This window comes from Apus apus, chromosome 8, assembly GCF_020740795.1.
Source record: "Apus apus isolate bApuApu2 chromosome 8, bApuApu2.pri.cur, whole genome shotgun sequence".
Classification (NCBI taxonomy): domain Eukaryota; kingdom Metazoa; phylum Chordata; class Aves; order Apodiformes; family Apodidae; genus Apus; species Apus apus.
The window spans coordinates 4,945,167-4,967,363 of NC_067289.1; the positions used below are offsets into that span (position 1 = coordinate 4,945,167).

The 22,197-nt window shown below is 44.5% G+C and overlaps 1 protein-coding gene across 1 annotated transcript in view; it reads right to left on the bottom strand.

The window, feature by feature from the left end:
• GPC1 (glypican 1) overlaps nt 1-22,197 on the bottom strand; it is a 200,817-nt gene that overhangs the window by 90,568 nt on the left and 88,052 nt on the right. The window contains exon 2 of the mRNA XM_051627041.1: nt 11,207-11,365. Within this exon, the coding sequence (XP_051483001.1) occupies nt 11,207-11,365 (159 nt within the window). The remainder of the gene's footprint in view (nt 1-11,206; nt 11,366-22,197) is intronic.

The window sequence follows — 22,197 nt, forward strand, 5'->3', positions numbered from 1 at the left end:
CTTGGGCTTTCAGGGAGGTAGGTTGGGGGTGTTCAGTTTATTTATTTTTATCACTGCCATGCAGCTTGTGAAACTGCAGAGACTGTCACTACTGGGGTGCTCAGCAGTGCATTCTTTGCAAAGCACTAGTGGAAATGAAAACCCAAAGATGGTATTCACAGCAAAGCAGTTCCTCTTATTGTATCTGATTTTTCTTTCATTTGGAGCTTCATTTGTTTCAGAACAGCTGGAGACCACAATTTAGCGCTGACATTTAACTTGTGGCATTCTCAAGTCAAATTAACAAGCTTGCTACCTCTTGACATGTAAATATACTATGATACTTATCCCTGGTGTCACCTAAAAATAATACAGAAAATTCCTGGAACTTCTCCCATTTCAACTGAAATCATAGAATGGTCAAGGTTGAAAGGGACCTTAAAGATTATCAGGTTCCAACCTCCCTGCTATGAGCAGGGACACCTTACACTAGACCAGGCTGCACAAAGCCTTATCCAACCTGACTTTGAACACCTCCAGGGATGGTGTCCTGGTTTGAGCCAGGATTAAGCCAATTTTTCTTTTCACTGATTTTTTTTCCTTCAGTAAGCTTTCTTGTAACTAGCAACTGTGTGTTCTGCTAGGCTGATAAGACAGTGGAATGTTTTTCTAACTACTGAGGTTTCAAGGTTACACCTTCACTCCGCCGGCTCAGACACTATGGGGAGATCTCTGACCCCCCCCGTGGGAGGCTGAGTTAGACAGACAGCAAAATTGGCCAAAGATATTCCATTCCATATATCTACGTAAGCTCAGAGGAAGGACAGAGATCTTAGAAGACAGCTTCCTCCTTCTTCTCGCCTGCTCTCTTCCGTCCATGGCCGGCGTCCGGGGAGACTCTGCTCATCCATCACCGCCGACCCTTAGGCTCGAGCTCTCCTGACCCTCATAACTCTCCGCTTTCTCCAGCAGCGGCTCCGGGATTTCTCGGGACTCTTGCCAGTTCAGGGGAGTGCTGTGGGAGTTGCTGGGGGTGGGGGGGAGGCGAGAGGCTTTTGCCCATATCTGAATATATCTGTATATAATTGTATATATTTTTCTTGTGTGATTCATTAGTGTTTTAATTAAAGCTGTGTAGTTTAGTTTTCAATCCAGCCAAGTCTCTCTCCTTTTCTCTCTCTCCTTCCCTGACTGGGTGGGGGGGGGAGGGGATCGAGAGCATTGTTGTCGGACCTGAGTCAAACGGTTACAGATGGGGTGTCAACAAGCTATTCCAGGAATAGGAACCTCCTATTTCAGCACCTTCCTACCCTTACGGTGAAGGATTTCTTCCTGATGCCTAACCTAAATCTACCCTCTTCCAGTTTGAAACCGCTACCCCTTGTCCTATCCCTGCCCCCTCTGGTGAAAAGCCCCTCTCCAGCTTCCCTGTAGGCTCTTCAGGCACTGGAAGGTGCTATAAGGTCTGCCCAGAGCCTTCTCTTCTCCATGCTGAAAAGCCCCAACTCTCTCAGCCTGTCTTAATAGCAGAGCTGCTCCAGTCCTCTGATCATCTTAGTGGCCCTTCTCTGGCCCCTCTCCAACAGCTCCATGGCTTTCCTGTGCTGAGGGCACCAGAAAGGCATGCAGTATTCCAGGCGGGGTCTCATCAGAGCAGAGTAGAGGGGCAGAATCACCTCCCTGGCCCTGCTGGCCACACTTCTTTGGATGCAGCCCAGGACACAACTGGCTCTCTGGGCTCCAGCACACACTGGCGGCTCATGCCGAGCTTCTGATCTAGTACCACCCCCAAGTCCTTTTCCTCTGGACTGCTCTCTAACCATTCTTCCCCCAGCCTGAAATACTCACACCTGTCCACACACATACACATGTATATTGTTCTATGTATTTGAACCCCACACTTAATCAACACCACCAAGCACTGAGTTTCAATGAATCCATGCTCTTGACTGTACTACTTTGAAAAAAATTGCAACCCTCATTCTTTGTGCAAGAACGAAAATCCAAGCAATTTTCATGGTGGTCTCTATGATAATTTTTCATATTTTGTTTAATTTTGTTTCAGACACATTTGGCAGCTCTCCCAGGTTGAGCCAGGGAAAGATCATGGCTGTTGTTTTAAGCAGCAGGTGTAGCAATCAACATGGAAATGGATGCATCCCTCATGGAGATGTAGCTACAACAATGGAGACAACAGTTCAAGGATTACATGCAAAAATAATGTGAAGTGATTGATAAAAAGGTGCTTCAGAGGAAAAACTGAATCCTTGTGTCTTTCCTCTAGTAATGAGTGCAGTCTCATTGTTCTCCTTCCTGGGTTTTTACAGGGGTTGCTTTCATGCTGGCCTTTGGGCAAAGTGTTTGCTGATGATAACCCCTTGGTCACCCGGAATCATCACTGAGCAACACAGAGGAACCTTCTGCAAAGGTCTGATCCTGCTGGGATCGCAGTGAATTCAGAGGGATATTACAAAAAATAAATCTTTCCAGGCCCTTGACAGCACTGCCATTTTTACATGCCTTCTCCTAAAGATGGAATGTAGCTGAAGCAAAATTCATAGTGTATCCTACCCCTGGTTCCACCAACTTGAAGCACCTGATGATAGACTCACATTTTGCAGAACCAGGTCCTGTGAAAGGTGAGTTTTCTAATTTCTATTTCTCTATAGAATGAAACAAAGCCAGCTCATGGGTGTCTGGCTAAATATGCCAGTTTAATGAGAATGACTTAACACTACCCAGTTTCTTCAGAACTAGCTATGAACTATTGGGTAAAAATGAGGGGTTTCTTTCTCTCTAACCTGGCTAATTTAAAAAAAAAATAAATACAAGAAACAGAATCATAATACCCTGAAACAGCCCAGAAGGGAAAATAAGTACTGGAAAAAAATCTGCACATATTGCCCCAAGTTAACCGTGCTTTTAAATTCAATAAACTGCATTGGTCTGAAGAGAGAAAATTAAGTGAGAACGGGAAAGGAAGAAGGAGAAGCAAAGCATCCTCAAGCAGCCATGGCAGATATAAAGGTGAAATGCTCATCAGTGAAGGCATTCAGACTCTTTCTACCTCAAAGAACTATTGTCTTTCACTTTCTTGTAGACAGATTGATTCTCAGCCTTGTTTTCATAGGCACAGCACACCTTCAAGCTCCCACTGGTACCACTGGTACTCATGCTACACACTTCCCCAGTCACACAGGTTATTACATGCCAAAAAACTCTGTTGTATCCTTGCCCTCATTTATGTAAGTTGTTTGTGGACTTCCTTCATGGTTTTGATCATTACTTCCACTTTGGGAGGGGCATTACACAAAACCCCATTTGTACCCATGACTCAAGGAGCATTTAGAGCCAGTGCCTATTCCCTCTTAGCTGGGGGGCACCAAGAACAAATGCATCAAAAGACCTCAACTGATATATGCCTGTAAGACATGGGACGACATGGTGTATTTTGTTGTCTTACCAGAAGAGGACCCTGCATTTTATGGACTAGAGAGACTTCTGGTCCTCCAGCACCTCACCCAAAGCCAAGGGACTTGAGCTCTGCTCCCACCTCTAGCAAAAACCTATTGTTTGACCTTCCACTCATGCCTTCTCTCTTACTGTCCACTAACTCAAACCTGGGATTTGGTTTGTTTGTTCTTGAAGTCCTTGGACCCCAGGTTGAGTCTCAAACAGGCAGGACACCCTGCAGTGCATCACAGTAACAAGAAGCTTCTTGCTCAATTGATGTGCTACTTCAATACCAATAACTAATAAAGCAGAATCGACAGCTTGCTGCGAGCATTTCTGGTGAGAGAGAACAAAGTACTTTCTAATCATCTCAAATGAGAACAGATATCTTGAAGTACTCAAAATAACACAACCTCCTATGTCAGGACATGCCACGTATTGCAGTACTGTATTTTCAAGCTTATTGCATGTTCAGATCTGTAACCAGGGACAGCACCTTGTCTCTGGAGCCCTTGATGCTCCCAAATTATCACAGCACCTTGCTACAAACACAAACATGACTCTTGGCAAATGTCAAGCTGGGGGGGAGTTACTAACCCAAGAGCTGATTAAGATCACCTACATTTCTTTGCAGTAACAGCAGTCCAGAAAATTCTAGTATTTTCCTCCTATGAGAAACACTGAGCATCAGAGAGCTGAAAGGCAAAAACCGTTTCATATGGAAATGAGTCAACCAGTTGGAAGATGGCTGAGCGTAAACTGGTTCAAGAGACAGGCTCTTCCGCAGTACTACACAGAAAAACCTCAGCTGTTGGTCTCTAATTTCACCACTCTGACCTCCAGCCAGCCACCTGAGTGCAATGCTGCTTCAGTCACTGAAGGCCACATCCAGCGCTTGTCATAAAAGCTTGGCTGTTTGGCTACTTACTCTGTGAAATCAGAGGTTTTCAAAGAGATTTGTGCATTGATTCCTGAACATTAAAATAAACTCTGCCAACATTTTCTTCTGAAATTACTATCTGGACATCACTAATTTCTGAGAAAATATGCCCGTGTTGTCCACTATCTTGGAAGAGCAGGCCCTTTCTTTCATGTCTCTAAGCAGATGCATGTTTCACTGTTTCCTGAGCACTCAGAGGCAGCTTTTTTGAGTGTGTGACAAAAGGTGGTGCCAGCTGCTGAAACTGAGATGCCTGATCCACCTTTTCTACCTAATCTGACTTCTGCAGGAATGAAATATCTTTGGAGCGTGTACCCCCTTGCAGGAGATACCTCAGTGCAGAGGTCTCATCTCAGCCCCTGCCGCTGCTCTGGTTTTATTCTCTTTCTGTAAAAGAGAATATTGTGTCTATGCCATCTGTTAAGCAAAATGCTGCACGTAATTGCAATATACCCTGCAGCACTTAACAGAGCCTTGCAGATTAAATGTGAAGGGAGGTGGCTGTAAGGGAAGAGAAAACGCCAGGTGCTGGAGCTGTTACAGGTGAGCCTCAGCATTTGCTTCCCTGAGGCATCTACCTGTCAGGATTAATCTTGCTGAGCCCAGGAATGCGCCTCAGTAGACGCCGCACCCCATTCCAGGAAACCATAAATACCAAACGGGATGCTCAGCACCACACATTAAAGTATTTTTTTTTCTGCAGAGCATGATTGCAGGGGGGAGTGACAGCCAGACTAGCATCAATCCTGCCTTGTCCTGGGATTTTCTTAAGGTAGTTCTCCTTGGGAGAAACAACGAAGGAAGTGAGTGTGGGTGCTTGCTGCCTTCCTCCTGAGGATGCCTCCAAGTGAACCCCCTTCTTTGTTTCTCTGTCCTGGATATGCTTGGGGACTCTGCTTTTTTTTTCCAGATTGAAGGACATTCTCGTTCTTCCCAAAACCAAGCTTAATCAGAATAATTTTTCACAGCCACAATTGCAAGTACTTTTGATAATGCACCCCAGAGGCAAAGCTGGGGAAGAACTGGTTATCATCTGAATGATGCTGCCCAAGAACCATGCAGAAGACACAAAACAAGTAACAATTCTTTGGTTAGGGCAATTTTACCAAACATGGTGCCCCTGGCCTGTTAAAGAAATGCAGTGCAGGTGGTGAGGACTTATTTAGCAAAAGCAATTGACTCCTTGGTTTCTTTCCTTCTGTTTCCTTGTCATCTCATTAGGAAAAAAAAAAAGTTTTCAGAAAGATTGCTAAGCTTCCTGCTCACCTCAAAGGCCTTCCTTTTCTTAATTCCCCCCTCCCCAGACTCCATGGCTCTACAAACTTCTAGTCTGACGGCTGAAGTGGTTTAGGTCTATTTATGGTCTTCAATTTGGAAAAAATGCCTGTGCACAGGCACTGCTTGATACCAGATGTTCAGTTATGAGACCCAGCAGAAGGCCAATGCAAGACTGATGTTTGGAAAGGCAAATACCAGGTGAGCTGTGGAAGTCACTCTCATGATCCCACCACACAGTCAGAGGGACTGCTGAGCCTGCTGTCCCATGGGGTGCTGGGACCTGCTGCTGCCTCCCGTCTTGCCCAAGGATGCCCCAGAGGCCAGAGCTCTCCTGCAGAGCTAAGCCCACAGCCAAGGCCACCAACTGAGGCCACACACCACAACTTCAGAGGCAGAGCAGCAGTATGGGGATTTACCACAAAAAATAGCATGCCTAGCTAATTAGGGGCTTCTGGATCAAAAATAATATATTTGAAGTCCAAACCCAAACACCTGGCTTCAGGGAGCAGCCAGTGCTGATGCCAGGGGCAGCAGGAGGCAGCCAGCCCACCAAGTGCAGACTGGGACTGCCAGAGGGACACTGCTCAATAAAGAAGTACTCCTTCCCACAACTTTTGAAACCAAGGTTATTTCAAAACACACCAACATTTCCATATTTTGAGGCACAACCAGCCCCTACAATATTCCATTCCTGTTTCTACATAAATACAGCACCTTTTAGACAACACCTTGCTGAACCCAATCCACACACTGCCTCCATGGAACACCCACTGCTGACAGCCATGCCCAGCAGGACACAAGTGCAGAGCAGCTGTGTTGAGGCAATGCATTTGGGGATGCAGGCACTGCAGTCCTCATCAATCATTCTGTGCAGTGTAGTCTTGCATCTCAGGACTCAGAATACAAAAGCCTTTTGGTACACAGGCCATCAAATTTGGAGACCTTAGAATTTCAGGCTGGCAGGACTTGGTTCATGTCACCATAAACTGACAAAACACTTCAAAATTCAGACCTGACTCTTAATTTTTTTAAGTCAAGGTTTAAAGTCAGCAGGGTAGGACACAGCTCTGCCTGCTGGCCTTACTCCATGGTCTCCCTAGCAGCTTCATTAAACGTCGAAAATATATGTAAATAAATAAATATGCTGCTCTCCCAAAACTAACCTTTCAGGGGCTGAAACCATAAATACTACGGGTTAAGTAAGTCAGTTGCTCTGACAAAGATGTATTTGGTTTAATTTTAAACAACAGGCTTCTAGAAATCTCTAAAATCGTATCCATCAGTGTGTAACATCTAGAACATTCCCCACCTTGTAGCATTTAAAGAAAAAAATATTCATCTTTGCAAGAAATATTCAACTGTCTAGAACTAACTCTCAAATAATGTTAATTATCTGCATGGTTTGTGTTTCAGCATATGCTATTTCCAGCTACCAACATTATGAAATTATGAAAGCTTTTACATGACACCAACTTCCCAAAGAGCAGCCACCTATACAATATATAATTTTTAATCTGCATTTTATTACCATAGCTTAAAAATCCCAGAATTTATGAGAGCTAAAAATAATTTTTAGACTGTGCAGTGTGGAATAAATGCCAAGATTTTTGTTTTGGCTTGCTGATATTTCCTGAAAACATGAAACAAATCTGAAAGGACAGATTTCCTGGCTCAATGCTAAAGGTCAGCAAGTCACATAGGGAGCACTTGCTAAGTATACCAAAATGACTGGGAAGGAAAGATTGGCACAACATTACAGTATTATTCAAAGGTGATTTAAGTGTGGAAAAAGGGAGAAGAGAGACAGACAGACAGACACGGATTAGACAGACTCTCAACAAGTGAGCTTTCATCAAGACTAGAAAAACAGCCTTGTTCCTTTCTGCTTGCAGCCCCTTGCTGTCACTTCAAGCACAGCTTGCCCTTGCTCCTCTTTCACCCCCTCTGCCAGCCATGCAGCCTCAGCCCTGCTGCCATCCCTGGCTGTACTGGCTCTGAAACTGACTGCTCTGACCAGGCACCACAAATCACTCTGTCCTTTCCTGCAAGGTCCAGAGGTTTTTCCAGGCTCATCTCTGTAACAGATTATGGAAGCACATGTTTCACTTGGAAGGACAGGAGTTCAAAAGTCCCATGACTCCATGCAACACTGACATACAGTTGTGTGATATGCAAAAAACCAACTCATTTTCCCAAAGAATCTCTCTCAAACCTGCTTAATGTTTATAATTTTCTCTCAGCCCAACTGAAGAACCAAAGTAATATCTTTCAAAGTATGGGTTATGTACAATTCTCCAGGCAAATAAACTAACCAAAACCAACCTAGCAGCTTTCAGCAGCTCCCCACCAGCAGCTATGCATCCAGTAACTACACCCCTTCTCTGCCTGACCAAGAGCCCTGGGACATCAGAATTAACAAGAATTTGTGCATATAATCCTGCTAATGAAATACCACTACTTTGACCTTGATGTCCTCTATAACCATGATTTATCAAAAGCATAAGCTCCCATCGCTCATGGCTTGGGTTTGTTTATTTTTCTTTTCCAAATGTAAACCAATCAGTCGTAGAGCAAAACACTACCTTTTCAGCTAAAAGGCTAACAGCAAGCCACTGACCACATGTGCAGCTTCAATCTGATGCCCCCAAATCCTGCTAACTACAGTAAACTACAGGAAAACAACAAATGCAACTAGTAAGCAGCAAAACATACTGTAGGCTGTTAGATTTTAAATTTAGCCCTGGCAGATCCTGGAAGGGCCTCCGAGAAGGCATGTGTCCTCTGCTACGCAGAGAGAGCACTCAAATCATAGGATCCTATTCCACAAATATAACTTCTGAATATAAGCTGTAACTACTGTTTGTCATCTGTGTTTCATAGATGTATTTTCTCTAAAAATACTGTGTATGAGATAAAGGACCCTCTGCTCTTCACCACAAAGTCTTTGCCCCAAAATCAGCCAGAAACTGAAACAACAGACCGTAATTCTCTGCAACAGGACACACAGCTCTGAACAGAGGTGTCCTGACAATTTAGGGCTTTACAAACCACAACCTGCAAGGATGAATTATTCTCGAAAGCAGAATGTTGAACACTAGCATGGAGAATATTACTTCAGAGGCAGATTGCTGCAGCTTTACTATTTTCTAGCTGGAGCTTCAGGGCAATTTACAAGTAGAGACCAGTGCCATGATCAGCAGTGAGATTACAGAAGCAAGAATTCCTGTGATGAATCTAAAAAAGACAGCTTCAGGCCTAAAGTTCACCGTGCCACACCTGCTAGCAGAGAATGTATGAATGATCTGATCTCCAGGCTGCAAATACTACAAGAAAGGGTTGGACACCCCCATCCAGGGGAGCCTTCCACACTATGCCTTTCTAAGGGCAAACAAAATTGCTAACATAAAGACAAGCTGTTCATCATTATCTCTGCAACTCTGACACCAGCACTCTAAAGCTGCTGCTAAGGAAATACAGCAAAACCAGGCATCCAGTACCAGAAAGAACTCCTCAATCTGACATTAAAAAACTCTTAATTGAACAGCTCTAAACAGCTCTACCTTCAAAAATCTTGTTAACTGCAAGATTAACATGAACTGGAAGATATGGTGGTTTCTACAGCACTGTTTCAGCAGCTGAAGTGATTCCATTGCTCCATCACCAGAGCATCCTCCATTTTAAACCATCTATGCAATAGATAAAGAAAAAACAATAATACTGCTTATAGGTAAAGTCATGCTCAAAACCCAGACACAATTGGATATATTTTTTTAAATCATGTCTTGCACAAATTATAAACTCTGTATTGATTGCAAGGGTAGTTAAGCAAACTAAAAAGGTATAATGGGAGCAGGAGACATCTTCTTGGCCTTGTGGGCTCAAGTGAGGTGATTATCACTGCAAAACAGCAATGATCTGTGCATTATGGTCTCTTAAAGTAATACTCTACTTAATGAACACTTACTCTGTTTGATGCTTAAAAGAAACTTGGGTAAGCACCACAGAAATAAAGCTCTATTTTTGTAAAAAACAAACAAACAAACAAAAACCGGAAAGGCCTTACAGCTCTAATTGGCATCTCAACAAAGTATCCTCCTTTAATTACTACTATTCTTATTGCTGTTACTATTACTAATCCACTAAAACATCACACTCGTGCTAAACCAGTTCTTCACTAGGCAATTTCTGCTTATCAATGTAATCCTCAAAACTTCCTTCAAAGTTTGCACTCTCTTACACAACAGATGTACAACTATGTTCTTCTGAGTGTCTGGCAAAAACAAAGAGCAGCTATACCAGCCAATGCTGCAGTAGGCAGTGGAGGGAGAAGGTGGTAAGGCTGGTGAATATTTTGCAATAAACCCTGCAAAGGGCTGGATTTCTGAGGTCAGTGGGTGCCCTCTGTGGCAGCTACATCAGGTCCCACTCAGCCATCAGTCTGAGCAACCAGCATTGTAAGGCTCTTCTGAAAATCCTCATTATCACTTTTTGAAGCAAGTGAAAATCAATTAATTTTCAGCTTTTAAAGGAACGCCTTTGCTGTGGTCAACCCTGGCCACACAGTTACAATGCACTTTGCTGAGATGCACTGCCTTTTCTTTCTATTCAGTGTAAAAGCACTTAATCTTGGTTATTGGCTCCCTGAAGGTCAGGCTTATTTCTTTAGATCTATTATTTACTGCTTGAAATTTCCAGTTCCACCTTTCTGGCTATTATAGCTTCTTTCCCCAACTCCTATTCTTTTCATGATAACTCCTTGTGATGACTGTTGATAAAGTAAGGAGGACCAGGATTCTAAATGTCTGACCTTCTTCAAAATCTGATAATAGATACAGTGTCTGAATCATAGGTCATCTCAATTTTGCCAATAAGCTATTTATTTCCAGTGGCCTTCAAACCTTGAGGCTTACTGTGCACTGCAAAATGGATTCTTCAGGGAACAATAAAACTAAGAGAGCCATCCTTAGCCTTTGCTGAATACATTAGGAGGGATTCTGTACTTTGGAGAGCGTGTTTACCCACATCACCTGACACGCCACAGTCTCTAAGACTCTCACTGCTGTACCGCACTTTATGGTATTTGCATCAAGCTGAAACTTCTAAGTTTTCATTTGCAAACTACATGGAAAGGACAAGAAAATTCCATGCCATGTCCATCTACCAAGGGCTCTCTGGTCACCTTTACCATATTTTCACCTTATAGCCCAAGGCACAGTGCCAAGCTTTAGATCACTACCTCGAATGTTACGCTGCTGTAGTAAGTGCTGATTATGCCATGCTTGTAAAAGCTGTGTCAGTGCCAAGGTACACAATTTGTTGGTCCAAGTGCCTGTCAGCCTCCTGCAATGGCTTCACTGAAACGGAGTTGTCAAAATGACGGGGTCTTGCAAAAGCACTGCCAGAGGTACAATTCCTATTGCAAGTCGACATTTCAAGGGAACTACTGAGCAGGATGCAGAAGAAGGCGTGTTGAACACGAACACCAGGCTTGAACAATGCTTGGAAATTTAAGCAGTGGCTGGATCCTGAGCAGGGGAACAAACAGGTTTTACTTACTGTCAAAGCTTCTGTGCTGTGCTGTCAGGGTGGTCTGCACAGAGCGACCAGCCTCTTTCATCATGGCTTCAAATTCACTTCGGCTTTTGTTTGCGAAGTTCTCCTCCATCTCGCTGGTGCAGCAGGTATAGCCTTGGGGGCAGATTCGCAGATGCTCCCCTAAAATGAGAGTGAAAATGTAGTTGAATGGGCAGGTCTGGAAAAGGAAGGATTTCATGCCAGACAACCTCATCAGAAAAAATTTCTAACTCCCTAGCAACCTGGGCCTGCATCAAGCTTTATATGTTCACTCCCTAATTTGAGATATCCTGCATTAAAACAGTGGTTGGTGTGAATGTAGCTAAAAAGCTTCTCACTGCTGATGGTGAAGGAAGGAGATACATAAAATTCATACATAGGAAGGCAAATGCAAGTGTCACCTCCTCAAAAGTCTGCCCTAGAATCCAGCTCTGCCTAGAATCCCAGAAGACATGGAAGTCTGTGATTAAATGACAGAATAACCATCCTCATTAGCCTTAATCTGTATATTCAAACAACTTTTTGTAACTGCTTTGTCAAGAAAAAGAACCAACTGCAACATAATGCCCAACCAATCCCCCAAAAAACCTATCCTGAGAAGGCATTTCCATAACCAGTGAAACTAAGGACAAGTTTTCAAGAGACATGCCAAATGTCAGTGGAATTTGGGTCACTAATTCCCCCTCCAGTATTTTGAAATCTGTCCATTTACTGTTTTTTTTTCAGTGAAAAATTTATTGCCCAGAAAGAGAAACAATCACCCAAAACAGGGTTGCTCTGATGATTGCTGACTTAATCTACCCTTTGCTATAGGGAAGGACAGAAAGGTAAAAGGACTCAGCAGTCAAATTAAAAAATTCCTCAGTATGGGAGCTCCTCCTGAACTCTGCAATCTCTTTGTTGTGGAGAAGCAGGCGTTGGTATAGGCCGAGTCAGCAACATTTTAAAAATAATTGCTTAAGTTCTTATTAATCCTTACAAACAAAGACACATCCACCTGCAAACACACCCAATGTTTCGTCTTATCCAGTAATAAGAATTCATTTGAATTAAATCAAACATCAGTGTTACTTTTTTAAAAATAAAAAAAAACAAGCCTTGTTCCAAGCATGCACTGAGATAAACAAATCACAAAGAAGTTACCATGCTTAATTTGATTGGGATTGCCAATAGTTTTGCTGGCAGTTTTACATGACTGCTGTCTTAACATCATAGCTGAGCTGAACCACATATTTAATATCATGTTTTATCTTGTGTGTTTCGACAGCTTCAAATCCTGAACGTGCACAGTCCTCCCAAGTTTCCATATAAAGTCTTAAACTAGTGCCAGCATAGAGCTCTTAGCAAATGAGTACCTTAGGATAAAGGGTCTTTGAAACCGGGTATGTCTCCTGCCCTTGTGAATGCCATGTCATTAGTAGCCTGACTAAGAGCAATTTTGATAAGAGTGCTCTGTAGTTGATGTATTCTAGGCAGAAGCCATTCAGGATGAGTTTGCATTTTGCTGACCCTGGTGTCCCTGCTCACAGATGACAACCTCTGCAGGGTGCTAGGGTAAGCCTGCCCTTGGAAAATAGGTTATTGTGTGCATCCACCCTGACAGAGCAGCCTTTCTGACTATGTGACAGGAATTGCTGCTCACCAGCTTTTGTAGGAGAATAACTCCCATCATCAGTTTTGTGTCTTACTCCCAGCTGAGAGGAGAGTCAGGGAGCATGGTGTATCCCATGGGGCCCCCTCCCAGTCCCCATGAGGACCAGGAACTACTGTGGCACACTGTCACAGCAACAGGAAAAGCAGCAATTTACTTCAATATAAAAGCTAAGATTCAAATATAAACATCATGTAGCTCATGGCTTGCCATACCAAATGTAATTTAAATTACAGTGCTTGCCTAAGCCTTTCCTTCCTTCACAAACTCTGTTGTTGCAATTCCTTCCCTGAGCTCATTTCTGTAAAGCTGTCTCTGTAAGAGAAAGTCATCACGAGGCTTGCTGACATGTGACAGACAGGCAGAAAAAGGGAGCTGTAACTTTTTGACAAATCACAGCTTTGTTTCCTGTCACAGCAAGTTAAAAACTTTCTTCTGGTCCAGCCTCTTCCCTCCAATTTCTGCTGCCACAGGATGTGTGACCAGATTCAAATTTTTGTTGACAACTGTTTTACTGTGGAACACATTCTTCCACACTGCCCTTTGTGCCCTCAAGATGAAGTGAGGTCTCTTCTGTAAGGCCTACAAACACAGAAACGTATCCCAAAAGCTGCCTTTACGACTACCAGCTCAGGCTCGCTGGCAAACTTCGCAGGCGAGGTTCTGGTCCCACAAGCCTTCGTACCTGACAGCGCCCAGAGACACAAGCATTCCTGCCACTCCTCCCTGGGCTTGCAGGCCCAGTCTAAGCCACCAACAACCCTTTATAAATCCCATTTCGGGAAGTAAAGCAGTAGGAACTGACCGTTTGGGGAACCCCCGCCTCCTGGCTGCTGCCGGGCAGCAGGGCCTGGCTGCGCGAAATGGCCTCCTGCCGCCTCAGGCGGGAGGCCTGCCTGCAAGGGGCAGCAAATGGCCGCCGCGGGGAGCCTCCTTCGCTCATCAACAAAGGGCCGGTTCCCCCGCACCAGCTTTAGAAATACAAGGCAGGGGAGAAGCGAGGGGATTACCTCCGGCCCCACGAGGAAGATGGACAGGGAAGAAGAGCCCTGCGCTGCGCCCGAGCTCCGGGACAAAGAAGGAGGAGCAGCCCAAGTGTGACGCACGCTCATTAAAACGTGGCGGGACCAAAGAGAAAGCTCCAGGCTCCCAGCCCAGGCAAAGCTCCGGCGGGTCGGCACCAGCCCGAGGCCTTGCTGTGCCATCCGGCTTCAAATCACCTCCAGCCAGCCGGGCCCACGGAGCAGAGCAGGAGAGAGATGGGGGAAAGCCAGAAAGGAAGGGAAAGTCACAGCTACAATTGCTTAATTATACACAACTTTGTGAACTCAATATAGGGATTTTTTGATGCTTGAAACTCAAGAGCAGTTTCAATCCCTTTTGAAGGAACATTTATCTTAGCTTTCTGAAGGTATCTGTACGGTGCTCAGCACCACTTCATCTCAGTGGGAAGCAAAGTCTTTATAATTTGTCTTTGTAACTCAAACTCAGTGCACACAAAACAGCCTGACAGCCCTATGGAAATGTTTTGGTTTATTTACTTTTTAACCTGACCCACCCTGGAAACATTAACTATTATTATTTACCCTTTTTTATTGACTCCAAAATAAATGTACTGTAGGCAGTATTTTTGCTCTCCTTATGTTTCAAACTTCATTTGTTTGATAACTTGCTGTTATGTCATTGCTGAAGCTGCACTATAGATATCCCTGGCTTCACTTGGCAGGAGATTATCTGCAGATATCTATGGAGAGCTAGAGGTGTTTTACGAGGAGTAAATCTGCAAGACACAGTGTGTGTTCTCCTCTCCACTGCTGTGTCAGAGAAATGTCCCCGTGTACACAGCTGACATGCTGCTAACTGCCTGCATGAGAACACACGCTCACAGTCTCTGGAACAGCTTTGCAGAAAGCAAGAGTGCATGGCCAAACTGGCAGCAAGCAGAGGGCTGCTCCAAATCTTAAAGATCATGGATTTACCCCCAGGGACTCAGACCAACTCTGGCTCAAGCCAAGGAGAATCACTCGACACCTTATGAGTCTGTAACTGAAATCCAGCCACCTCTCCCCATCCCTTGACTTGCAACCCCGCAGCTGAACAGGCCTGGCTGCAGGGCACAGAGATGGCTCACCTGATACCAACCCCAGGCTGCCCTAAGCACTCCAGATTTAAGACATGTGTCAGTAACAAAGATACACTTTGGGATGCCCAGCTTCCCTTCAGAAAGCTTCTGGCTTGTCTGAGCTTTCAGCAGCCAAAAATGCGTAGTTCGATCTGGGTGTCCCTGAAGTGCAGACTCTCCTGCAAAGGCTGCCGAAGTCAGGCAGCCTGTAACCTACTGACTTCACAGTCTCTTGGAAATAGACAGGGCAAAGTATGCATGAAAACAGCAGCAGCAAAGAAATATCTCATTTATTACTAACTGCCCTGGAGCAGAAAGAAATAGGCAGGAGGCTGATGACAACAAGATATCACACTGCCTGGCTACAGGCTTTGATTGTCCTTCAAATACCCTCTCAGTTGGCTGGGTAAGCAGATAATTTTGGCTATCAAATTCATTACTGCCTTTAAGAGTCCTGAATATTAAATTGCTTGACCACTTTCCCCCAGGGATGAAGCCAAGCTGCTCTGCTCTGTGGCAGGGCTCCCTACAGGGGGAATAGCTCTGCCAGCAGCCACCACTGGCATGAGCTGAGCCAGGGCTCAACTCCCTGCTAGCTGCTCCCAGCCTCTCTGCCCTGTCCCAGGCAGGCCATGGCATGGGGTGTAATGCCCCATGGAGGGGCAGGATCTCAGCTCACTGAGTTGAGAAAAGTGCTCCAACTATTCACTGCTGCTATGAATCACCCCACCACCACACTATGCGGCCACAAACACCAGAGAAGGGCAGTACCAGGGGTTTAAAGTGCAAAACAGTCCTTGGTGCCTTCAACCATGTAAATAGTGCTATTTCAATCCCTCTCACAGGATGCTGGTGCTTGAATTAATTACCATGTTGGCAGAAGATTTGGGGTTATTTGGATGTGTCAGAGTATCTAAATGCAAATTATTACAAGATCATTCCGCCCAGAGGTTAATTTATTTCAGGCCATGATAAATCCATCATTATTTTCCCCTCATATTTGTAACCCTCCTCCCACTTGTTCTCCAGACTGCTCCGAAACCTCATCTCATGCTCCTAGACCAAAACTGACCCCTGACTGCCTCAGTCCAACCCCCTCACTAGAACACCTACAGCCCAAATACCCTCCTTGGGGGTTTCTGGGTGGACATGTCTCAGACAATCAGGCTTGCTTAAGTTCTACAGTGCTGAGGGATGGCAGGGATGCCAGGACACAGCCCCTGGCTGGGTACAGCTAGTGAGCATGAGAACACCTGGCAGTGCAGGAGCTCCAGCCCTCTCCTACTGTCCCTGGTAGGCAATATGCTCTATTAGCATCTCCTTCTTCACACCTAAATGCCATCCAAGCCAATGAACATCAGAGGCAGGAACTGAGGACAAAGCAGTGTAATTCAGACCATAGGTTCTCTTTTTCCCCCCCTCTTCTTTTTTTTAAAAAATATGTCAAAGTGTCTGCAGCTGATGCAAAATAAGCCTGGAGGTGGTACAGATGTTCACAATACCTTGCAAAGAGGTAGTGCATAAAAGTCAATCCCACTTCTTATGCCTCCCAGCTTTTCCTGCTTTAGATGTTCCATGCCAATCTCTCTTGAAATACATATCTTTAAAGAGAACAGGATTTAGCACATGTTGATAAGTAACTGACAGCACAGACTCTAACACTAGGTACCACGATGCCACCTTGAAACCCAATCTAGTCACAGCAACTCCAAGAGTAAAGAGGGGTGTCCAAGAAACATTCAGACTAGGAGATGTTTCTGGCTGACTGCCCTAGGAAGAGCTCTGCATGTCCTTTTTGTTCTAGATGCACTGAGAAACATCAGCTGGGAAGCCACTTCCAAACACCTACACTCCATAATGTTTATGTCAGGTGTCCAGGGGTACACCTTGTCTCTCACAGTCTCTGCTAACATCAAACTGAACAGGCAGCCACACTGCTCTATTAGAAGCAAATCAGGAAAGCTCCCATACTGCAAAGGTGCAAAGCCAGGTGACAGCTCAGCACTGTGCAGCCTTTCTTTGATACGCAGTCAGCTGGTGGCAAAATACGAAATATTCTATTTTCTGATTATGTATTAAGACTGTCAGCTTATTTGGCTTCAGTTTGCACATAATGTCAGTGCAGTCACAGTAGACCTGAATTTTAAGTACCGTAGGACAAACCTTCAAACATTGATCAAAATGCACTGAGCCATGTTCTTCCCTGGCATCAGTGATACCACAGGATGAGGACATGTGTGGGGCTCAGGGGTGTGGGCTGGCCAAGAAACTGAGGGCAGAATATGGGCTAGTGGTCATGAAAAAGAGTTGTGCTCATGTTAAGTAAAAATTTTCATGCACCTGCATACCAAGAAGCAGTCTCAGAATAAGTAGTGGTAGTGTGCAGCTGGGAGCCTGGGCCGTTGTAGACTCAGTGCATGTTTGGGATGAGCCCAACAGGGACCTAATACAGGAAACGAGGAGAAGAGAGCCAGAGAGAAGCTGTCTGCCTCACCAGCACCCTGCAGGAACCCTCACGGACCTCAGCACACTATGCAGCAAGATCTAGGTTGACCTCAGCCAGCCGAAGGCCACCACGGAGCAGTGTCACAGCTCCTAGTGAGGACTGTGGGGAAGAGGCAGGCACAATCTTGCCTGTTTCACCCACGCTGGCCTCCCCACACACACCACTGCTGCCTCCCAGCCTCAGTGAGGCTGCAGCTCAACTGACTCCTATTTCTCTTTGCTGCTGCTAAGGGAGTAGCTGTTTATCTCAAGGGACTGATGACACGGGCATGAAGTCTTCTCAAGCTGCACGCCACAAGTCTGAATTTGTCTCATGTCAGCAGCCTTACCATCTGATGGCTGATCAAATAGCTTGTGCTATCTGAGATGAACTAATGTTTTGGTTCCAGATAAAGAAAACAAGCACTGTGTTCCACACCAGTGACAAAAACAGCAAATTGGAAAAAAATAGCTAGAGAATATGCTTATTATGGGAAAAGCAATGCTCACATTTAAGACAAGACAATAGCAAAATATTAAACTCTTGTTCCCACAGCTCATCATTCAGACCAGGATTATACCAACAGAAGTGAAAAAACAAGATCAGATAATCCGTAAGATTTGCTCTTTCCACTCCTTACCTTTTTACTCCTACCAGGATTTAATAAACTATCAAAACACTGTTAACCAAATAAGACAACTTAATCTGTCTGCTGTGTGGAGTTGGCTCCCTACCAGGTTAGCACTGCTCTGTAATTGCATGACTGTGAAACCTCGACACCACTAAGAGATTCAGAGATTCCTAAGAGATATCACAACTGGCATCCTGTGAGCAGAAAACCAGGGGTGGGTGGGAAGACTGTGAGGCTGCCCTGTTTCCTACTGACACACGCTGTGCAAGTGGGGAGCCTGGCTCCCAGAGGGCAGGGGGAATATGAACAGGAATTTCCTCTGGATTTGCTCTGTTCATGTGTCAAAATACTTCAAGCTCCGAGGCTGTCAGCTCAGTGCCACACACGCTGAAAGTGTGGCATCAATTTGTTTAATCCTAGACCCTGATGTCAGAGGAATTTATAAGGCAGGCAAACATGGGTAAAAAAAGTTAATTAACAGAGGAGATAGAGCCACCTCCATGTCCTGGAAAAATATTAAGTACAGAGTAGATAAGACTGCCTTCAGAAATGACAGTTTGAAAATCCTAATGTCATCTGTGTATGTTACAGTGGCAAACTGCCCAAAGGAAGAGAACAGAGAAAAATGTCACAAATGCTGACAACAGACTTGATTCTTACTGAAAAGAACTGCACAAAAGCACTTCACCCACGCATTGCTCCTTTGGGTTTTGGGACTGTCTTTCTGAATGAACCCACTGCTCCAGAACACCCCTCTCCATCATGCTGCTTCCCCAGTTTTCTCACTCAGGACCTGGATCTGCCCTTAGCTACAAAGGCCCGACTCTCCCCCCATTCCGAGCTGTGCACACGCAGCAGGAATAAGCACAGGGTACAATGATCCAAGCCTGTGTTTAAGGCCAAAGTAGGAAACACTTTGTGATTTGCAGTAGAAAATATCTTTTTCAGCAGTTTGAGACAGGAAAGAAAGAATGAGAGCCAAATCCACATGTACCACAAGCAATGAAGGACCTCTGTCTAGCAGAATGGACTGAACATATCAAAACCCAACACTCTCCAGATCCTCTTCTGAGTATGGAACCCACTGTCAGGGGGAGCTCTTGAGCAGGTCTCAAGTCTGCCCCGAGAAAGAAGATGATCCATTTTGAAAGGCTTCAAAGGGGAGCCAGGACATGGTCTACAATTAGCACACTCCAAAGGAATCAATCTTGAAAGAAGCCTTCAGAGTTCACACTAGACCCGTTGCAAGGACCATGGAGCAAGACACAGGTAGATCACTCTTTCCTCTCCCTTTCTCTACAAAACAGAACACTCTTAAAGAGAATCTTAGACAACAGAAGAATTGACTTGTCTCTTCACATAACACTTGTAGGGACATACTGAAGTTGTGTGACCTAATCCGTCACTACCAACCTCTTTCAGAGTTGTCCTGAGCACATCAGCTTCTCACCAGATGTGGGTTTTTTCGTTTCGTTTGGTTTGGTTTGGGAGGTGTTTGGTTTTTTCCTTCTTTTTAGAACAAAGAGCCTTTTTATCCTCAGTTTGCTAAAATCTATAGTAAGATCAAACTGGAAACCTATTGCTCTTATCAGATGCAGCTTACTGGAAATTTCGTAATAACTTAAATACATTACTACATAAGAGACAAAGCAATTCATTAAGCAGAATCTTTTTCAATTTCTTCTCAGAAAAATATCTACTGGAGAAACTGTCAGCCCTTCCCCATGTCCTGGCAGCTTGCTGCCAGAAGGACCAATCTTCAGCAGTAAACTGAAGATTAAAGATGCAGTTCCCACTAAGAGGTTTAAGAGGTGACGGCTTTTGGTTTATTCTCATTAAAAAAAAAAAAAGTTTGGGGACAGTAATTCATAGAATCCATGACAGGAATGTGAAGAAAGGTTTGGTCAAAAACAAAAGAATCCTCTAGTCCCCCCTGTTGAATCTCTGCAAGAAAATTGTGATACTGCACTTCGGTTTATTTTGAGATAAAGAGACTAAAGCTTCAAGCAAGGCTGTAAGATTGTTGCTCAGTAATGGAGAGTGCTCATGGCCAGTCCCAGTAATTTCATTGCAATGAACGTAAGATTTACACCTCTCAGGAAGAAGGTAGCACTTAGATAACATTTCTTTCTAACCCCAGTGAAGCTGATCAAGCAGCTGGGGTGAAGACAATGAAAATCACCTTCCTAGGTTTCAGACACATGCTCAACATCAGGCTCCTGCAAGGTACCTCCTATTTCTCAACCCTCTGCCACCCTTGCAGGATGCTTCGATGAGCAGTATGTACCACACCAGAGGAGGAGGTTGGGCATGATGCACACCAGAGAGCTGCCACAGCTTCCCACCTTGATGAACCACTGTCCTGGCTGCTAGCTCACCCCAGAGAGGACCACCCACTGCCTTCTCCTGCTGAGCACAGATACAGGCACTGCTGGGAACATCAGGGACTGAGGGGCAGCTCATTCCCATCCTGCAGGAGGATGTGTGCGTCTGAGAAGGATCTTGCCTTCTAGCACCAAAAATCTCCCAAGGGAAAATAAACAAACTAAAAAAAACCCAATTACTTGACTGATGGAAAGAATGAAAATTACTCCTGAGTTTGCAAAAACACTTGTCTTTAAATAGTTATTAAACAAACTAAGTTCTTGGATGTGAATTTGACACTGAGAGTTCACAAAAACAAAATGCCTATGCCTAAATTTTTTAAAAATTAGATTTAATGACACCCATTCATCTTAAACTATATACATTTGTGTACACTTTTCAAAACTAAAAAAGATGAATGTAAGGAATTATATGAACTGCACAAATTCAAGATCATCCTTTTTTAGGTATTTCTAAAAATTTAAGAGATTTTACATATGCAGAGTTGTTGGCTTATGCTGTCAATTAGGAGTGCTCACACCTCCTCTAAAACTCTCTGCTGTATGTGTTGGCAGGGATATGGGAAGGAGCAGCATTGCAAACTCTGTTTGCTGTGGGCTTTTTCACTTTGCAACTTCAAGCTTTTGTCAGACCCAGAGATGCTTGGCTCCTCTTCAGCTATTGCCTTGCTTTATTTGTCTCGTGCATGTTTTGGCTGGCAGCAAAACTGCTGAACAACTGTGGAGCCCTTTCCTACAATTTGAATCACCATGAAAGGAAATGCTAAGTATGGGGTCATCTTGTGGGAACATGAAATTGCAGACTTCCAGTTTGACCAGCTGATGCAGAACTTGGACGGATGAGTACCACCATCAAGGCTGGAGTCTACAGAACCCCCTGGCCTCCGCGTTGGAGATCCACACCAGAAGGAATTCAAGATGCTGCCTTTCACTTCTGGTTGCAGAAGCAGTCAGGTGAGTTCCCCCTGTACTCAGCACTGGTGAGGCCACACCTGGAGTGCTGCGTCCAGTTTTGGGCACCTCAATTCAAGAGGGATCTCGAGGTGCTGGAGCAAGGACAGAGGAGGGCAACGAAGCTGGTGAAGGGCCTAGAGAATAAATCTTATGAAGAAGGCTTGAAGGAGCTGGGAATGTTTAGTTTGAGAAAGAGGAGGCTGAGGGGAGACCTCATCAGTCTCTACAACTACCTGGAAGGTCACTGTAGAGAGGTTAGTGCTGGTCTCTTCTCACAGGTAATTAGCGACAGAACAAGAGGGAAGGGCTTCAAGCTGCAACAGGGCAGGTTTAGACTGGACATGAGGAAAAATATTTTCACAGTAAGAGCGGTTAGATACTGGAATAGGCTGCCCAGGGAGGTGGTTGAGTCACCATCCCTGGACATGTTTAAGGGTCGTTTGGATGTGGTGTTGGTGGATATGGTTTAGGGGAGAACTTTGTAGAGTAGGGATGATGGTTGGACTCATTGATCCCAAGGGGCTTTTCCAACCTGAACAGTTCTATGATTCTATGAGATGTGCACAATCCCTATTCTTTTTACACCTCCATCTGATATTCCAAACGCAGATTACAGAAAGCTGCCTGTAAACTCAAAAGATGCAATGGATATCTGTAAGCAGCTCCTCTTCTACCCTTAACATTAATCCAGAGGTATGAGAAGATCAGGGCATCAGTCTGGTCCTGCCACAACCATTTCATGAACA